Here is a 14,665-nt window from a genome sequence, read left to right on the forward strand (position 1 = left end):
GTGCAGTATTTCTCAAGTTAAAAAAATGCATGATGTGTTGTCTTATGTAAACAGCCAGCACTGCTGGGCAGGTCTGTCTCTATGCTATTGGGTTGAGAGCAATCACCGGAGCTGTTCACCCCATGTTAGTGGGCAAATGGACATCATCAAATCAAAACCCAACCTTAATTTACCCGATGTGACGAATGGATGTTCCAAACTCTGTTTAAGACGAGACTGACTTTATGACCAAAATTATCCTATTTACACTTTGTAGTCAATTTTGACACTAGAATAACTGTTTCTGACTCATATCGATGCCACATAGGCTGTTTTCAAAGGGATTTGTTGCTTTTTAAAGGCAGTGGCTTTTTAAAGCTAAGGATCCTGTTCTGCACATGTGTTATTTTACACACACATTTGTCTTTCTAACGTAGCTGCTGCTCACACTCCCCCTCCCTTCACGTTTCGCTCTCTACTCACCCATGCTTAGCCAATGTTTGCAATGATTATGAAAAAATAACATTCAATCGCTAATTAGACAGCGATGGGCAAGTTCGTTTTGCATCGCCAGGTGCCATAGTTAAATGCCATATATGCTGAAATCGTGGCGAGAGTAAATAGCTGCATGTAACTCAGCAGCTAAGAAGAACATGAAATCGCTAGACTGCCTATGTGTTATGCTTATGTTTGTAATACTGACAAAGTTTGTACGAACGCGTCAATAATGTATTTTGTGTAAAAACTGAAAATAGCTGTATGTAGCCTACTCCCCTCCTGAAAAAATAACATTAAATTGTGCTTTTGCTTACTGAGGCATGGAACGCTATAGTTAGAACAGTTTTGTGTGCAACATGAAGTTTGTAGCCTACACCAGTGACGAGACAAAGGCAATCAAGGAGGGGGGAGCGGAGGTGGTCCTCTGTAGCTCAGCTGGTAGAGCACGGTGCTTGTAACGCCAAGGTAGTGGGTTCGATCCCCGGGACCACCCATACACAAAAATGTATGCACGCATGACTGTAAGTCGCTTTGGATAAAAGCGTCTGCTAAATGGCATATTATATTTATTTTTATTATAGGTGGAGCACTCACCACAGCAGCTACTTAGGCAGCGGAGTGGGCACTCAGCTACGTAAAAACAAATCTTGCACATACGCAGAAATATCTGTATTTCTTGCGTGGGCAAATTGAGATACATAAATTCTGTATCCGTAGCCACTCTGGACAGAAAGGCACTTCAGAGAATCATGTTTTGGTTGGGAAATCATTGCTTTGAGTGCATATGGTTGACAGTGTGTACTGAGCTATTCTGGAGAGAGCATTCCAAGTCTTTGTTAGCAATATTTCTTTACAGTTGATGACTAAGAACCTGACGAAGTCAACATGTTGCCGACGCTCAATCTTGGCTTGGATACCTTTTCTCCAGGAGCAGGGTGAGTCACTAGGTGACAGGCAAATTACTGGCTTGGATAACAGGGCTGATAGAGTGCATACTGAGTGTGTGTGTGTGTCTGTATGTGTGTGTGACTGTGTGTGTTTGTGTGAGAGACAGAGCATATTATGTGTGTCTGCACGCGTGTTGTTGTGTGTGTCAGGGTTAGACTCAATTCGAATTGAAGTCAGTCAATTCAGGAAGTGATTTGAATTTAAAATCCCCAAATTTAAAAACGTTTGACATAGATAGCTTCTCCTTTTCAGTTTATTGAGAAGTCATCGAAAATTGACGCCCTTTTTTCAATAATTGAATCATTGGAATTTCAGTTTACCTCCTGAATTTACTGCCTTCAATTCTTATTGAGCCCAACCCTGGTGTGTGTGTTTGCACACGTGCATGCGAGTTGTCAGTGCTCACCATCCTTAGGTAGTTCATCAGGCTGGTGCCATGCTCCCAGATTTTGGATGATTGACAGGTGAGCTGTGTGGCGCCCACGCTCTGACTGCGGTTGAGCTCCCTCACAGCGGACACCGCCACATGCACGGCATCATACAGCAGGGCTGGGGAGAGCTGGGGGACAGAGTGGGGGGGGAGAGAAAGAGAGAGGAGATGGTAGATGGTTGAAGGAGAGGGAGACAGAAAACAAAGATAGGTAGAAGGTTGAAAGAGATATATAGAGAAGGGGGGGAGAGAGGAGATGGGTAGAGGGTGAAAGGAGAGAGAGAGAGAGAGAGGAGGAAGGAGAGACAAGGTACAGGGTTGAGAGAGAGACAGAGAGCAAGACACACACTCAAATGCTGGATTAGGAAATCAGAGTCTCGATACTAAGCTATATATTTACATATTCCATCCAGTGATAGTTTCCTCCCACTCCTACAATGAAGCTCTTTCAGACTTAGAGAGAAACTCTGAGAAAATAATCCTCTTTAAATGCTCTGCACAATGGCAGGATGGATTCCAGAAAGATAAAACAATACCCATCTGAATAAGGGAAGGTAGCTCGCTTACTGGTAGTGAATACAAAGGAAGCACTCAGAGTCAGTGTAGTGTTAGAGAGAGAATGGGGAGAGAGAGTAGGCAAATAAATACATTCATATTCTACAATATAGAGTCTGTATTCTTCGACAGTGTAAAAATGTTACAGTAGGAAGAGAGCTAGCTCTGTTGTAATATAACAACATTGATTAACAAAGCCCAAACTGTAGGGGGGGTTCAATGTTCAATGTGGATTCTTTGTCTCCTTAATGTTGACGGCAGAAAGCACAACACAGCATCTTCCATGCAATGAAAGGTCCATTAACTAAAAAAGCATTTGAAATCACTTAACTAATCAGAATGTGTTGAGGCAAAACTCAAAACCCCAGGGTATTAATTGCACATCCGTCTTGCGTGGGAAGAGTGTTGTTGTGCACAGTCATAAGGGTAATAACGCACAGCTTTTCATCTGTTGTTGTGAGGCAACTGTGGCTTAGTAGATTTTCTGTCAAGTCAACAAGGCTAGGGAATCATCATGTCAGCTCTATAAAATACATTTCTATCTGCAGCTTTCTAAATGTTGCATCCTCTTGGATCGATCCCTTAATAATATATGGTAAGGGGGCATGTGACCTGCTCAGGGAAAACTCGGGGCCCTAGTAATAGTATTTCCTGGAAGGTCACGTGGTCAGGAATAACTCCTAACCCTACCTGTGAATTTGTATCCATCTCTGCTTTCAAGGACTCAATTACGGACACCATTTGTGAACCATGTACTTGTTATTCCACACAAAAACAATAATGGACTTGCTATGACAGGCCTACATGTTATTCTAACAAGTAAATGTAAAGCACAATTATTGGTGATTGTTTACGTGTTGTTGTTAATGTCTTATGTTGTTGCAATGTCTTTCTGACCTTGTGTTGTGATGTCTTTCTATGTCTCGTATTGTGCCTTTACTTTTATTTATTCAGCCCGTACTTGCCCCCGCCACTTGACAGGCCGTCATTATAAAATAGAACTTGTGCTCAATTGACTTGCCTGGTTAAATAATGGTTGAATAAAAATACAATCAAAATGAAGCTTTGCTCACCGGGACCCCAGTGAAAGGGGCGTGGTCACAGTTTTCCTGCCAGGAGCGGTTGAGGCTGAGGAGGAGGTCGGGGAAGTAAGGATGGTTGTGGTTGAGGACAGAGAAGCCAAGGATGTTGACCCAGCGCTCCACAAGGATGTCGTCCAACTGCAGCAGAGAGAACTCCTGTATGCCAGAGGAGACAGCAGGGGTGTGTTCAGTTGGTTAAACATCCCCAAAACGGTACGCACCATTCTTCAACATTCTTTGAGGTATATTTTCCCCTGTTTGGTGGTTGTGGCGACCGTGTGAACACAGATCTTTAGGTGGGACTCGAAGCAGTGAGTGATGTATTTTAAGAAAACGCAAAACTTGTGGAGAAGCATACCACACGCAGTCGCCCTCTGAGCTTTGCTTTCACCTGTTCAGTGCTTTCACATAAATGCAGATGTAGGAAATGAGACATGCATAGGTAACTAGTCAAGACTATTGAAATGCATGCACAGATAAAGTACCAGTCTAATCAAGCCCAGTTTTGTGTTGAAACAAGCTGTACTTAGAATCATGAGACACATTGCATACAACATATTTACAGAGTAGCACAGAACTCAGTTTTATTGACTTAATTCTGTGGTAAAAAAACGTTTACATCTGGCCTCTTACCATTGTGGTGAAGATGTAGGTGTAGTAGACAGACAGCATCCCCAACTCTGACGCCTGAGAGAGGGAGGAACAGAGATGGAGGGAGTGGGAAGGAGAGAGATGGATGGAAGGAGGGAGGGAGGGAGGAAGGGGGCTATAGAATCAGTCTGCTTTTACTCCCCCAAAAATGGTATATTCTTTCAGCAGCAGTAGTCTACACAGTGGAAATCATTTGTCTTGGGGTCAGTGTATGACTGAAGTTTTTGTGGTATGCCTGAGAAACATACTTTACATTTGACATTTTAGTCATTTAGCAGACACTCTTATCCAGAGCGACTTGCAGTTAGTGAGTGCATACATATTTATTTATTTTTCATACTGAACAAAGATCAAAGAAAAGGGAGGAGAGTTCTATTTTTGTCTGTGTCCAGAATCTATTTCCCGTGAGAGACTGTGCTGTCAAATTGATAATGAAAAATGGCTAAACTTGCTAATCTAAAATCGTAAAACACTAACATTTAACCTCAACAACAGATAATACATGATCAGAATGAAAGTGCATCATTTGGCAGCCATATTACTTTTAGCCCAGTTTTTGTGGAGCACTAGTACGAATCAAGCTGGTGCACTGGCAGAAACACAAGTCAATTGGCAACGGCTTCTGACAGACTTGGCCAAAAATCACATTTTGAGCAAAAGGTTGTCAAGTTTGCTCTGCTTCATCTCCTGCCGTCAACACTGAGGGAAACGACAACTTAAAGGCAAACTTTAGGGATCTGGTCATCATGGGTCCTGGTCGAAAGTAGTGCACTATATAAGGAATAGGGTGCCATTTCAGACACAGCCAAAGAGTAAGAAACCATAGTTGTGCTTTAGAATATTTCAGACTTTTATAGTAGTACTTTATTTGCCCATCTTATAAATGAAATTGCTTAGTTTAAAAAAAAGAAAAAATGAAAAGGTTTTTCAAGGGGGAAAAGGGAAAGATTTTTTGGGGGATAAACTTTATTGTGCATTATGTTTTTCTAGCACTTCAAAGTCTGAATCTGCAGCCAATACATTGTCTCCATACAATGTGGATGGAGATTGTGAAATGTATTATGTTCTGTTCCATTTACAAGGCCACATGCCTCTATGCTTTTTACATTACCCTCAAAGCTGTCAAGGTTTCTGAAATGTGTCAATTTGAATGTGTATTTCCTCTACATAATCCACCTGACTTCAATTTGCTGCTTCCTGAATCCACATCATTGGTTAGCTCACAAATAATGAGGCCTCAAGCCCGAGCAGCTTCTTGTCTGTAACATAATCAAGAATTTTCACACTAACATGTGGTTTTAGAGAAACCACTTCAATTATTGCCCTTGGAAAGATATATTTTCTTTTGGGGGATTTTTCAAGTTTATTGGACAGAGAGACATTGAAGAGAGACAGGTGGTCCTCTGTAGCTCAGCTGGTAGAGCACGGCGCTTGTAACGCCAAGGTAGTGGGTTCAATCCCCGGGACCACCCATACACAAAATATGTATGCACGCATGACTGTAAGTCGCTTTGGATAAAAAGCGTCTGCTAAATGGCATATTATATTTGATATATTATTACAGGAAAGAAAGGAGGAGAGATGATGCACTAGAGGGGAGTGGGCCAAATTCGAACCCACGCCAGCACTGATATACATATGAGCGCTGAAGGCGCGGCAGTAACCAATAGACCACCCCAGGCCACAGTCGGAAACACATCTACCTAAACTCTGTATTCCATTAGTATTCTCTTTATGAGGGTTGGGAAATTTGCCTAGGAAAACATATATCATGGTTTCATATTTCCTCCTGTCCCTTGGGATTACTTTAAAGGAAGAGACAATTCCAAAAACAATGTGACAATCACCAGAATGACATTTTTACTTGACACAACTTTTTACTTTGCAAACCAATCATAAAGGCAGTCAAATAAATAAGTCATGCCGATGTGGTTATTATAAATTCATAAGAACATGACCCAAAGCTTTTCCACAGATCTTTGAAACTTCTATTAAATTAGATGCATAACAGAAGCCGTCTAATACTAGTGCTTACTATTCATGTGTTCATTTAGTAATGCTTTTAGTAATGTTATTACCAAGCATGCACCGGTAAACAATCAATAAGGCACAATCAACAAACATTTTCATGTAAATCGTTACCATGTAGGTATTATTGGATACAAACAAGCATAGTGAGTCATATAAACAGATATTGAATGGGAAAATTAAGAACATTTATACAATTTGTCTATGGAATGGTCAACCAAGCAACACCATTAGATGAACATCCCTTGAGGTAATCCGAATTGGATGATACTCTGAATGTGTTTGTTTGAACCCAGCTCGTTAGTGTAGTGAATGTAGCCACTATTAGTCATACTGTATTCCCAATCCCAAATTGCCTCCTAGACCCAACGCTCTATGTAGCTGTGGAGATTTGAGAGGATTTGATAGATGTAAGTAACATGGTGAAAATTCCACCGAATCTATCAGAGGGCAAGGCATAGCAGTGTTCTAGAATATTGGACTGTTGGCTTTCATACTTTTCGAAATCTCAGCGCAGCTCAAGCAATTTCAACCAACTGTCAACATATTCAAAAGAATAGAAAACGCGTACTGGAGACGCATTGGTTGGGAATTGTGGGAAGGTGCGCGTTCGGGCTGTGGGTCCCCGCGGATGGTGGTCTCAGAGCCAGTGTTGCCAACTCCTCAGTAAGGAAAGTAGCTATTGGATTCCTAAAAGTCGCTAGAGGTCACTAAATGACGTCATCACCTAATTTGCATAATTTGCCATGTGCATGTAATTGTGATTGATGCTGTAGGAGAGAGGAATAACGTTGTGGGAGAGACAAAAAGTGAGTAAAAAACACACTACATTTACATCCCGCCCTGATTGTAAGCCAGGGCGGGATCAGCCAGCGCCGGCTTCCCACATGCGCAATTCATTTGCAGGCTGGACACGGAGGGGTGAACATCTCCTGCTCTGACTGCAGCTGGGAGGGACTGCTGCGCGAGGACTGGGGACGGTGAGTGCTTTGGGACGGGGGTGGGGCCCACGGCAGCACCCGCTGCTCGTTTAGAAGAGTAAGAACGATACGTGCTTTCACGTCAGAGTCTCCAAAAGTCTCCAATAACACCAGAAAAAGTCGCTAGATTTGTCGCTAGTCGCTTTTTTGAAAATGTGTCGCTAGAGGGGTCTGAAAACTCGCTAAATATAGCGACAAAGTCGCTAAGTTGGCAATACTGCTCAGAGCCGCATAGCTATGTCACAATGGGACACCGGACTAGCGTCTGTGGACTATGAATTACACTTTACTCCTATCAAATAAGATCTCCACAAGTGCATAAGGCATAGACCTATAGCGATAGATTTGGGATTGGGCAATGGTCTGGAGTGTATGGATGGGTCCCAAAATGTGGCAATCTATTCCCTTTATAGTGCATTTTTCTGACAAAAGTAGTGCACTATATAGGGAATAGGGGGCCATTTGGGACGCTTACCCGTTCCAGGATGAGGTGGGACACCGTGGCGTTGGCGTCCACTATGATGGTGTCAGTCTGGTCGTTGCGGATCTCTTTTAGAACAGGCATGGGGTCCTGACTGTCATCCAGCACACGCACAGTCAGCGTCTCCTTGGAGATAAGGAACTGACGCAATAACTGCTCCAGGTTCATCAAACCTGGGACAACAGCAACAATTGGCCATGAAAGTAATATTGTATCCCACAGACCACAACGTTGATAAACTTGCTTATGAACGTCAGGTTGCTACAATATCATCTGAATATCTTCCATTAAAGTCTAATAGTCTTTTTAAGTAATGGCCAGTAGGAGAATATTGCAAGGAATTCTGCCTTTGGTGATAGAAGTACCACATTTTACAACTCAGGTAGGCCTTTAAGTAAATCATAGGAAGTGTTTTATCCATACAGCCATTGTAGGTTTATACTATCACTCCCTTGGTGGCCGTATTTCCTTACATATACTCTAAATGCTTGATTTCTGTGTATCTCAAGTCAGTCCAAAAAGATCAGCAGTATGTAATGTATCATCTTCAAAATATAACAAAATTGATGCATTATGTCATAAGTAAGCAATTGTAACAACATCATCTTTCCAGTGCCCAACTAACACTGAAAGCACATTTCACTAGGAAATAGGCATTCTATTTTAAGTTAAGATAACATCTTGTTATAGAGAAAATACCAGCTGTTAGCCTAAGTAGATTTTTAGGACCTAGGTTGGAGGGATTCATCTTCTTATCTACTTGGCCACGTTCTATGTAAGCATTGGGAACCAAAGCAAAGCTCAACTCATCATTTCACGCTTTCCACACCTGCCCGTCTCTGGGTGATATCCCTGAGGTGGCCTGGCTCCATACGCCTGTCACACAGACGCATGGTGGCACTCACACACACAGGTCCCAATGAGCACGTCAAGACAGAAAATTGGATCAATAATGACCTGCTATGTACAGATGAATGCTGAGTGTGTGATTTGAATTAAACAAAGAATAGTCAGCTTTGGGCAGATGACTGCTTGAGGGGCAGACTGACAGAGACGAATGACCTGCTAGAGGAAGACTGGTGGTTCCAATGGCTCAGTTGGTCAGAGAACAGTCAACACCAATGCTATGGATTTGATTCCCGCCATGGACCACATTACTGATACAGTACAGTATGTGTTAACAACTGTAGGGGCTCTTGGATAGATGCATCTGCTAAATTACCATATCACTACATCGCCTCCTGTTACTGTATATGCAATGACTGCATGCACGTCCTAAAATTAAACTGTCCTACTGATCAGGGGTTGACTCTATGTATTATTATATAAAGCCCAGTGGAATTTCCATTATAGTAATTATATTTCTATGGGTCCATCCATCACAACATAGTTGAGTTCATTGAGTAATTATATTTCTATAGTTTACATGAATGGGAATGTCCAATCTAGTTATTTATATTTCTATGGTTGGCAACTCACAGTCAGCCCTGGCGCAGAGCAGACAGGCACTGGTGCTGTTGAAGACGGAGAGCAGGTCCACCACGGCTAGGCTGACATGTGCACTGGTGGGCCGCAGGTCGAGGGGCGAGAAGCGCGGGAAGCGGGCCCTCAGGAGGTCCTCGGGGGCCACCCTCACGTAGGGCACCTGGGGGGGGTGTAATGAAAAGCAACATTTCCAATTGTCAAAAATGTTACTTCAGTAAAAAAGTTAGGGTTCGCCCCTTAACTACATTTACAGTCATTTCGCAGCTGCTCTTATCCAGAGCGACTTACAGTTATGCATACATTTTTCATACTGGCCCCCCGTGGGAAACGAACCCACAACCCTGGCGTTGCAAGCACCATGCTCTACCAACTGAGCTACAGGGGACTAACTGAAGCAGACTAGATTTTAGAATCAAATGTACTCTAGGAAAACCCAGTAATCAAATGTGTTAGTGTATTTCAATAAACTGGGTAACTTAAAATATACAATTTCTATGCAGCTGACAAACTAATGCCTTGTGAATGAGAACTATAGTCCTTATAAGTATAAGTAGTACAGAAAGGATGTGTAGTCCCGTGTAGCTCAGTTGGTAGAGCATGGCGTTTGCGATGCCAGGGTTGTGGGTTCGATTCCCACAGGGAAATCTAGTATGAAAATGTATGCACTCGCTAACTGTAAATCGCTCTGGATAAGAGCGTCTGCTAAATGACTAAAATGTAAATGTGTACAAAAGTCTATACAGTATGCTGCAGGAGACAAGAGATGTACTGTGCAGTAAGAATATACTACAGCAGAAACGATGTTGTTTTGACCACCAGTGCCTCTCCCTTCGACGCTGCCAGCTCCTTCTAGTGCCATACACTGATAGACACTGTATATACAGGTAACTGCCAAAATAAAGGAAACACCAACATAAAGTGTCTTTATAGGGAGTTGAGCTGCCAGAACAGCTTCAATGGTCTTTGGCATAGAATCTACAAGTGTCTGGAACTCTATTGAGGGGATGCAACAACCTTCTTCCATGATGAATTCCATAATTTAGTGTTTTGTTGATAGTGATGGAAAACACTGTCTCAGGCGCCGCTCCAGAATCTCCCATAAGTGTTCAATTGGGTTGAGATCTGGTGACTGAGACAGACACACACACCCTTTAACCTCTTAAGGATCGGACCAATTTTCTCCTAAAATGACATACCCAAATCTAACTGCCTGTAGCTCAGGACCTGAAGCAAGGATATGCATATTCTTGATACCATTTGAAAGGAAACACTTTGAAGTTTGTGGAAATGGGAAATTAATGTAGGAGATTAGATCTGGTAAAAGATAATACAAACCAAAAAACATGTATTTTCTATTTATTTCTTTGTTCCATCATCTTTGAAATGCAAGAGAAAGGCCACAATATAATTTTGTAGTTTAGGCGCAATTTAGATTTTGGCCACTAGATGGCATCAGTGTGTGTGCAAAGTTTCAGATTGATCCAGGGAAGTATTGCAATACTGGACTATTTTGTATCAAGTCTGCCGAATTGGTCAATTGATACATTTTCAAGTACATAACTATAGAGAACATACAAAAATGATATGGTAATACAAAATGTAAGTTTACACACTCCCAGGAATGTCATACAATTTTCACACATCTAGATGGCCGGGCGGGGTGGGTGTGGAGCCAGAGACAGCAGGGGTTCAAACAAAACTATGCTACATTTTATCTCTGGGACCCTTAGGATGACAAATCAGAGCAAGATTACTGAATGTAAGTACATTATTTACCATTATTTAACCAGTTGCCGTGATAATTTTTTGTTGTTGTTGTGCACTCTCCTCAAACAATAGCCTGGTATTTCCTCACTGTAATAGCTACTGTAAATTGGACACTACAGTTAGATTAATAAGAATTTAAGCTTTCTGCCAATATAAGACATGTTTATGTCCTGGAAAGTTTGCTGTTACTTAAAACAGTCATCCTAATCACATATGAAGTCACGGCTGTAATAATCAGAGCTAATATCCACTGCAGATCTGGGTGAAAAACCACTTGAGTAGAACCAATAGTTTCCTGCATTAACCGACTAAGTGAATCAACAACACTGTGGCCGGCTAGAAGGCTACACTCATTGGTTAAACCTCATCACCATAGGCAAAATGGTATAAGTATAGAGTTGACTTCGTGCCTGCCTGTTTCTACCTAGCCCTTAATTGTCTCAGAGGTCCAGTGGTAATGTGTTGTCATACAGAGAGACAGACCATGATGAGCTCCCACATCTGTTCAGCTCTCCTCTCAGCAGGACAATGCTCTGCTTTAATAAGAATAAAACATCCCAACCGCCATTAGGCCAGGAAACAAGGTGAGACACGGCTAATGGGGGGGAATTAGCTGAAAAACAGCTATTACCGAATCTCATTGAGGGCTCTATTTTTGGCTGGCGGTAAGGAGGCGCAAATATCAAACACATGTTAGTTAGCAATTTTGTCATGTAAAAACTGGCGCACTGGCATTTTCCAGCCCTTACGCCAGGTTCAATAATTTACCTGTCTAACATCAGCTCGCTTCTGCTGAGGTGGGAGGGGGGGAATATTTGAGGTGTGTCCTTAAAAATGTGTGCCAATATGGCAACTTCAGTGAGGGCCAACTAGGGATATAGAGTACCATAGTATGAGTCATAATACCCATAAAACCTAGCAGTCAAGCAAGGAAATTGTCACGTTCGTTTACAGACGGGACGGACCAAGGCGCAGCGTGATATGCATACATGTTTATTAACGAATAAACACAACGACAAAACAATAAACAAACGATACGTGAAGTCCAAGTCCAAGGCAGCACAACACAACATACCTTAACACGGAACAAGATCCCACAACCCACTAGTGCCAATAGGCTGCCTAAGTATGGCCCCCAATCAGAGACAACGAGCGATAGCTGCCTCTGATTGGGAACCACACAGGCCAACATAGATCTAGAACATACTAGATCCAAACATAGAAAATACAACATAGAAAATCACACAGAAAATACACACCCTGACTCAACAAATACGAGTCCCCAGAGTCAGGGCGTGACAGAAATGGTTCCAATGGTTTTTCAACCATTCATTTTTCCCATAGGGGATTTTAGAAACACTTAAAATAAGGACCGTGTTTCGTGTAGGCTTACCCTGGTGTGACGTTTTGATAACCGTGTAAATCTCTCTAGGACAAGGTGACTTTTATCAATATATTCGCCTGTATTTACCCCCCAAAAATGAAATGCTAGTTAGCTGCTAATGTGGCTATCATAAAGAACCAGTGTTGTGTTTGAGACCACCTAAAGCGAGACCGATTCAAGACCAAGACCGGAGCAAATCGAGTCCGAGTCAAGACCAAGACCGGAAGGTGAACAAGGGGTCCAAGACCTAGTCAAGACCGAGACCAGAAACATCTGTTTTGTCCAGGGCCGGAGTCTACACAGACCGGTGCGCTATAGGCAAACAGAGCTACAGTAGGCCTTTATACAAACAAGCCATTTGCCACACGGGCCTGCCATCATTCACCTTGAACCTTACTGTGTGTTTACAGGCAGTTGCAATAGCGTGACTTTAGATCATTAGAACGCATTCGCCAAAAGCCACAAAATACACCTGAATGGATTTCTGCAAATATCTAAACAGCACGGGAGTTCTCTCACATTTGTGAACTTTACAGTCCTATTGATCAAACAACCATGAAAAGGTAAGCTCTCTCTCCCTCAGTTATGCACATCAACAACAACAAGATCAACAACTAATGCTAGCCAGGGCAAGATGAGCTAAAATCTAACGAAGGAACATTAGATAAACCCTCTAACTTTTTCAGCTAGTTAGCCGTCAAAATTGCACTGATAAACGATGGGGAATTGTAGCTTCCTCATCCTTCTGCAGCTTGCCTGCCAATGCATGCTTGTCCCAACCAAGCACCCAAGCTAACTGGCTAAAGTTGGCTAGCTTGCTAGCTAGCTACATCCAGACACAAATGAGAGAACACCTCACTCTTGACTATTTTACTTGCAGTAGCAGAGCTGGTTAGGCTGTTTACATGTTATCTAGAGCGTTCTTGACTAACTATTACTTTTTTGGCCTATATTTACTGACATTCATACGTTCATATTACGTTCATATTCAGCGGGTGTTGCGCGTTTGTAAATTCATCAGTTGTTCTGCGCTCTGGCACACTGAAATCGGAGTAGATAACCAGAGTGAATTTGCAAATGCAAGAGATATGCTAACTGGATAACAGTCGTTCAAGGTCTTGCTAGCTAACCAAATGATACCTGCATCTCTAGCTGTGTATAACAACCGAAAAACGATATGAGGGGAAAAAGTCAGTCACTCACCCACTCCTCCAATGGCATAACATGACATCCTCCTAGCAGCTAGCTAGCTATCTAGCTAACGTTAGGTTCTGTGTTTTTAGCTTGCTACATAAATATATACGCTAGCCTATTAGCCACGTTATGACTGACTTGTGATCATTGCCCTTGCTAGTTTGATTGTATTGAAATTCCCAGCGTTAGTTACATTCGTCCATTTTTGGCCAGAATATTGAGTAATTGAAACTGAAACAGTGCATCCCGAATGGAGGCAGCAAACAATGTACCAGGCCAGCTGTGATTTACAACCTGATATCAATATTTTGTGGACTACCAAGAAATGTATTGGTGAATTATATTAATCATGCATTGAACTGCATCTATCTATTCTGCCAACAATGCATTCGTGTACATCATGGAACGTTGAGTCAAATATAACCTATTTTTAAAACCTCTGGTTTTGTAGCATAAACTGGGAATTTGATATTTTTTACTGATATTATGATTGTCTGTTTCATATCTCCAAAGTAGTTAAACCACTGTCAGTTCCACTTTAAACTTTAAGTCACAGGTTACTTTGTGTGCTAAATGTGAAATGCTTTTTGCAATGGGAAGTAATAGTTGCACATTTAGATTGGGCAACACAGACTTTCAACTCCCTCCAAAGATTTTCTATGGGGTTGAGATCTGGAGACTGGCTAGGCCACTCCAGGACCTTGAAATGCTTCTTACAAAGCCACTCCTTCGTTGCCCGGGCGGTGTGTTTGGGATCATTGTCATGCTGAAAGACCCAGCCACGTTTCATCTTCAATGCCCTTGCTGATGGAAGGAGATTTTCACTCAAAATCTCACGATACATGGCCCCATTCATTCTTTCCTTTACACGGATCAGTCTTCCAGGTCCCTTTGCAGAAAAACAGCCCCAAAGCATGATGTTTCCACCCCCATGCTTCACAGTAGGTATGGTGTTCTTTGGATGCAACTCAGCATTCTTTGTCCTCCAAACACGACGAGTTGAGTTTTTACCAAAAAGTTCTATTTTGGTTTCATCTGACATTCTCCCAATCCTCTTCTGGATCATCCAAATGCACTCTAGCAAACTTCAGACGGGCCTGGACATGTACTGGCTTAAGCAGGGGGACACGTCTGGCACTGCAGGATTTGAGTCCCTGGCGGCGTAGTGTGTTACTGATGGTAGGCTTTCTTACTTTGGTCCCA

The 14,665-nt window shown here is 42.2% G+C and overlaps 1 protein-coding gene across 1 annotated transcript in view; it reads right to left on the minus strand.

Annotated features, from left to right (window-relative positions):
• LOC121579280 (glutamate receptor ionotropic, kainate 4-like) overlaps positions 1 to 14,665 on the minus strand; it is a 56,481-nt gene that overhangs the window by 29,773 nt on the left and 12,043 nt on the right. The window contains exons 4-8 of the mRNA XM_041893743.2: positions 9,112 to 9,277; positions 7,627 to 7,805; positions 4,126 to 4,179; positions 3,484 to 3,648; positions 1,832 to 1,984 (exon numbers count right to left, since the gene is read on the minus strand). Of these exons, the coding sequence (XP_041749677.2) occupies positions 1,832 to 1,984; positions 3,484 to 3,648; positions 4,126 to 4,179; positions 7,627 to 7,805; positions 9,112 to 9,277 (717 nt within the window). The remainder of the gene's footprint in view (positions 1 to 1,831; positions 1,985 to 3,483; positions 3,649 to 4,125; positions 4,180 to 7,626; positions 7,806 to 9,111; positions 9,278 to 14,665) is intronic.

The sequence above is a fragment of the Coregonus clupeaformis genome, chromosome 13 (genome assembly GCF_020615455.1).
Source record: "Coregonus clupeaformis isolate EN_2021a chromosome 13, ASM2061545v1, whole genome shotgun sequence".
Lineage (NCBI taxonomy): Eukaryota > Metazoa > Chordata > Actinopteri > Salmoniformes > Salmonidae > Coregonus > Coregonus clupeaformis.